The sequence below is a fragment of the Diceros bicornis genome, chromosome 3 (genome assembly GCF_020826845.1).
Source record: "Diceros bicornis minor isolate mBicDic1 chromosome 3, mDicBic1.mat.cur, whole genome shotgun sequence".
Taxonomy (NCBI): domain Eukaryota; kingdom Metazoa; phylum Chordata; class Mammalia; order Perissodactyla; family Rhinocerotidae; genus Diceros; species Diceros bicornis.
The window spans coordinates 73,551,709-73,557,708 of NC_080742.1; the positions used below are offsets into that span (position 1 = coordinate 73,551,709).

The 6,000-nt window shown below is 43.9% G+C and overlaps 1 protein-coding gene across 2 annotated transcripts in view; it reads right to left on the reverse strand.

The window, feature by feature from the left end:
* The window catches only part of WASL (WASP like actin nucleation promoting factor), a 69,293-nt gene extending 66,577 nt beyond the window's left edge, over positions 1 to 2,716 (reverse strand). Inside the window, exon 1 of one of the 2 annotated variants that reach the window (XM_058529176.1) lies at positions 2,348 to 2,716. In XM_058529176.1, coding sequence (XP_058385159.1) covers positions 2,348 to 2,464 — 117 coding nt within the window. In that variant the 5' untranslated portion in view covers positions 2,465 to 2,716. The remainder of the gene's footprint in view (positions 1 to 2,347) is intronic. The other variant, XM_058529185.1, reaches the window with a different exon arrangement.
* Between the last annotated feature and the right edge of the window lie 3,284 nt (positions 2,717 to 6,000).

Consider the following 6,000-nt stretch of genomic DNA (forward strand, 5'->3'; position numbering starts at 1 on the left):
TTTTTAGACACAGTAAGCTCCTTGAGGGCAAGCATCAACTTCAACATTTAGTTACTCAATACATATCTGTTGAGTGCGAGAAGGAATGAAACTCGAGAACTGGGACTATTAACTATGACTATTCCTGTCTCATTTCTGGAATCTTAGATAGGGTTCTGACTACACTTCTTGCTTAACAAATTTGGTCTGACCTGTAAATCTTATTGCTGGATTTTTTTATGAGACCATGTATTTCAGTGTTGTTTTAAACTACAAAAAACAGCATAGTCAGCAAAGGGAAAAAAACATTGTTCCAAAAAATTAAAATATCATTCTTACTTTACTCTCTAATAATCGGAGACTTCAAATATTGAAGTTAATCTTTGCAACAATTTCATACCACAAGAGCAGGTAACTATAACAGTGTGGTTTTAAATGACAGAAATACAAAAGGTAAAGTTGATTAATAATAGATGACATAAAGAAATTGAGCACTGAATACTGACAGCTTATTCAGCAATTCACTTATGCTAAACAGTAAGCAACACTATCTTTCTCTATCACAGTATTCTTCCACATCTGTCATTTTTTGAAACCAGTAACCATTACAGGTAAGCAAAGAGCAATTAGTTAGTATACTTGTGCGTAAATGTAATGTCCTTCCTGCCTAAAGTTATTGCATCTGGTATGTAAAACATAGAACTACTTCATTTCTAATACAGATTACATAGCAAATGTAATAAACCAGAAAATTTTTTTTTTCATTTGCAGATAATATAACATTCAACGTGCTCGAGATTACCCTAAATGGAAAATAAGAAAAAATTAGTGCTTCTTTAAGAATCTTACACTTTAATCATATCAGTTTTTGGTGCAAAAAAAGAAGTGATTACTCCTTCAACACCACTTTTAGAAATAAGTCCATAACAAGAAAAAAACCCTTCTAAAACAACGTGCTGCAGTGGAAAGCACAACCGACTAGGCATCAGGAGTTTCTGGTTACATTACTAACTTGTTGTGTGACTTTGGGCTCACTGGCTCAGTTTTCTCATTTGTTTAAAAAAGGGAGGAGGGTGGAGGCTTGATTATCTTTAAAGTTGTAGGTCTAACTTTTGAAACACATCTGAATTGAATGTAATGATTCAAACTCCAACAGGATGGCATAGGATACAAAGGGTAGACTCCTATCAAGTTAACAATTAATCCGATAACCTCCAGAAATTGTCTAATCCTAACTTCTTGAACAAGCAGGTGTAGTCTGGCTTGACACATTTAACACTAAGAAAAGTTGTAAAAAGTATTGCGCTGTTGACATTTCGTTAGGTGTTTCCTGGGTTCCAGTGGCACATACTCTGTAGGTTCTAACAAGCAAAGAGGGGAGAAAGGGACCCAAACAACGTTTCAACAAACTCAACCACAGTTCCACCCAGCCACCGCAGTTAAGATGCAGCCTACGAAGGCCTGCACCATCGAGCAGAACCTCCCCACCCCCAGAAGTGCCAGCAGCCAATGTAATGAATGCTTCCGTCAACAAAACACATTCCCCTTCCCACAGAACTGCTTGCTCCCAACCGGCCATCTGGGGTTGGAACAGGCCGCACAGCACCAATCTAAAAACCATTCTCGGGCCCCAAAAGGCCAAGAACTACTCGAGATTGCGGCTCCCCTGCGCACGGTTATGGGGAGAGCAGCACCTCCCACCGATGCAAAGGAAAAAATCAGTGGGGAGGAGAGTAGAAACCAGGCCTGGGCGAGACTGCTGGAGAAATAAACTGTTTCTCTGCAATGGGGAGCGGTAGCATTTCCTGCCCTCGTTCTGAACCGATGCCCTCGACTTCATGCCCTCCTGAGATCAGAAAGGCGGATTAAAAACCACCTTATGGTTCCGCTTCATTCATATTTGGGCTTCCTTCCCCGACCTACACACTCCTGAAACCTCTGGCATTGTGAAGGTACTCCCAGATCGAGCGGCAGGAGGTGAAGCTACAGGGCCCAGTTTCTAAGACTAAGCAGCTCGTGCAAGAAGAAAATCCCCGTGTGGCCTGAAAGTAAAGTTTGAACCAGCTGCAAGGGCGCGGACCCGGGCCTGGCCAAGCAGGGCTCCAGGGCCGGCCTGCGGAGGTGACACTTCCCTGCTCCCGGGCAGCGCCGGGAAGCGGCGTCCGGCCGCCCCGGCCCGCACTGCTCGCACCCGGGGAGCGAGGCCAGTGCGCCGACGCGGGGCCGGGGCGCGGGCCGGCGGGAGGCCTGAGAGGCAGCCAGACCGTCCCCGCGCCGCTCCCGCCTCCTTCCCCACTCCCAATTCCCGGCCCGCCAGCCCGGCCCGTGAGGTAACGTCGGGGGTGGGACGCGGGTCTCGGCCACTGACCACACATTTCTTGCCGAGGAAGGTGAAGAGGGACTCGTTTTCCTGCGGGGTGAGCAGCAGGGACCCCACGTTGGTGACCCTCCGCGGTGGCGGCGGCTGCTGCTGGCCGGAGCTCATGGTTTCGCCGGCTGGGCTGGGCGTCCAGGGCCGTCTCCTCCAGCGAGTGGGCGAGCGCTAGTCCCCCCTCTCGGTGACAGGGCGGGAGGAGGGGAGTCAGAGGCGCAGCATCTCGCAGCTCCTCCGGCGCGGGGAGAAGGCGGCCAAGAGAAGGAGCAGCCGACCGGGGGCCGCGCCGAGAAAGAGAAGCTCCCCGCTCCCGACCGGCTAGGCTCTGGCCGGATGGCCGTTGTCCTCGGACTCCGGCGACTGCGCTAAACTCCCAACTCCTCCTCCAACCCTCCTTCGGCGGCGGCGGCGGCGGCGGCGGCCGCACAATCCAACATGGCAGCGGGGGCGGGCGAGACCACAGGACGCAGGACGCGGGGGAGCGCGCCGGAAACGCGCGGCTGCAGACCGGGCCCCGGGAGGAACCCCCCCGCACGCCGCGGTCGGCCCCGCCGCGCCGGCCCGAGGCCCCGCCCCTTTCCGGTCGAGACGCGGGCTGCGCGATCAGACGCGGGGTTGCGGTTCTGGGCGCCGGAACCGGCCTCTTGACTTGTCTTTTGGGAACTCGGCCCCAGCGGCTGCCGCCTGGAGAGAGGAGGATGCTCGTCTCCTCTTTTGCAGACGTACACCTTTACGAAGCGTCAGCGCCGCCCTAGGCCCCCCTCCCCGGAATAGCTCTTATTTCTGGGGCGCGGAACCCGGATGTTCACACCGCATTTGAAAAAGGTCTGGAAGCTGGAGACGGAAAATTGGGGAGAAGTGACGGGCTCCCTGGGCTGCTCGCCGGTTTCGGTTAGAGCCGCAGGTGCTTGGGGTTTCTCAAACTTTGTCCAGACTTCAGCAGTGGGAGTGGAGGAACAAACAGGCCTCTCCCAGTATTGTGAAAGAGAGATCTTGCTGATAGATGTTACAAAAAACAAACGCACGTAGAAAAGATTTCTACCGCCCGCCTGGTGTGTCACATGGGGTAAATGTATTTGTAACCTTTGACTTCAACGTCTTTTCTCTTACGGGCCCTGAACACATTTTTTCCCTCTGTCTTGTGAGTTGGAAAATATTCCTTTTTTTCCCTTTCTTGCCTTTTTCTCTCAAACCCCGAAGCCCTTGTTTACTTTTTATCCAAAATGAATGTGCCCATTTCGGGATGTCAGACAGGAAAATAGATTATCTGGTTTAATCCTTAAAAGTAAATCTCAGGTGTTTTTTTTTTTTAATTTGTATGCCTCAGAATATTGAACGTTACCCAAGATAACCCCTTTTATTCAGTAAGTTAAATACTAAACAACTGTTGTAAAATGAAGTTTTGGAATATGGAAATGATAAACGATACTACTGTGAACTATAGAATAAGCATCTGACTTCTCCACTTTAAACAAATTAGCATTTATTGGATAAACTGGACCACCATGTTTGCTAATTATTCAGTTTCAATAAACAAAGAAGTTACCATCTATTAAACTTAAGACATCCATTCTATGCCAAATAAAATTTGGTAAAACGATTTGATTTTAATATCACTGATAGCTTCCAATACAAATCTCGGGTGGACTAAACAGATTGATAAACTATTATCGATGCACTTTGAAAATATTACAAAAATTTTAAATTAAAACTGGCTTTGATGAAATTAGCTAAGTAGGAGTAAATCTACAAAGGAAAATGAGATCATGTAGTCCTGGGAGTCCTCACACAAACTATGGATATTTCAAAATTAAACTTGATTAATAATGTTAAGGGAAAAAGTGATTTAAAAACAGCTGGTGGACTTTTTTAGAAAATAACTGAGTTTAGAAAGGCAATAGTAGAAATGCAAACTTGGAGTTGCCTCTGGATTACAGAGCTAGCAAAATAAACCTAGAAGATAAATCAGTTTGTTTTTTCTATCAAAAGTGAGGTTCCTATAAATTAAAACCAGAGTGATAGTGGAAAGCATTGCAAATTCTTGAGAAATGATAGAAGTTAGAGCCCTAATATCTTCAAACGTGTGAATCAGGATAGTAACAAGAACAGGCTTCAGATAGGCCTAAATTGGAGTTCTTTTTCTTCCACTTAAAACCTTATACGCTACCTCGTAAGCTTTGGAGGAGTTGCTTCTCCAAGTCTCTGTTTCCTCATGCGTAAAATGAAAATAATTTGTATTTAATAAAGGTGTAGTATAAATAGAGATAATTATACCTACTTCAAAGTAAAATTTACCAAGATAGCATATGTAAAGTACCTGATACATAGTGGTTACTCAAATATTACTTGTCCGTCATTAACCATCGTTGCCTATGGTCTGCTCTGCCTTCTCTTAGCTAAGGGATCAAGAGTGGAGATGTATATTTTTACCTTTGTTCTAAGCCTGATACTTCGAAAACTGTCCTTCATATTTAGAACTGTATGTAATTCTCTAAATATATAATGGTGAATTTGGGGCATAATTTGTTAGGAGAATTTCTAATTAGGCTATATATTATGTCACGTTGGCTATGTATGTCCCAGTATACCGAATAACAAAACTTTCAAAACTATAAATCTAGAGACAGAATCATATTAGTTTCTAGTTAATAAAAACTGAAAGGTAGCAATTTTTATGCTAGAATGCCAGCTTTTAAAACTTTTAGTCCACCCAACTATTTTGAAGATGGTAGAGAGAGAGATGTGGAAGAGGGCTGTAAAAAAAAGAAGCTAGGGGAGGATAAGTGAATGGACAGTAGTTATGAAATGAGGAATCTGTCCCATGCTGAGAGCTACTGAGTTCCAATCATTTCACAACCTCTTGTTGGCCTAGACTATTTATTGTTTTAATTGCTTTTTTTTTCTTTGTTTCAGGAAAATTTTAATATTTTAATCTGTTTCCAAGTGCAATTTTCTGACTATTTGCCCTTGTTCTTTTTTCTTTGGAAATGAAGATTGAAAATTGTAACCACCATAGACATTTTTCTCAAGCCCAAACCATTTCTGTAACTCTTCCTCAAAATTTTAAATACGGCATTTTGTCTACAAAATTGCCATATAAGTTCTTATTTCCTACTCCGTTGTTATTTTTCCTTTTCTCTCGGCTTTTTCTAACTCCTTGTTCTTAAAACCTGGGAAATGTAAGCGTGAACATTGCATTGGAAATATGACTTCCTTACTCTTTGGAGTATGTGCACAGGCAATATTTGGGGTTATGCCCCCTTACCATGCATACAAGGATTCTATTTTTCTGTGTTCATCCTGAGACCAGGCAGTACTGGCTGTATTTGTTTCAAAAGTTTCAGCAAGTCCTTTCTTCCTTTCATTCTTGATAGCATATCCTCTATTTGGCGGAACACAAGACATCTTTCTCTCTGTTTTCTTTGGCAAGTTATTTTCTTATCTCAAATTCTTTTTACCCAGTTTGAGAGACTGGATTTGATCCAGGAAATGAGAAGGATTCTATTTCCCTTCAACTAAGTATCTTGAAGTTTGTAAGCTAGGTTAAGAAAACTGTAGGGAGTTTATCTTCATACATATATAAAATGCGTATGCTGTATTAAAATGTCTATAAATATAACTAAGAATAAGGCAATTCTGAAGTTTAA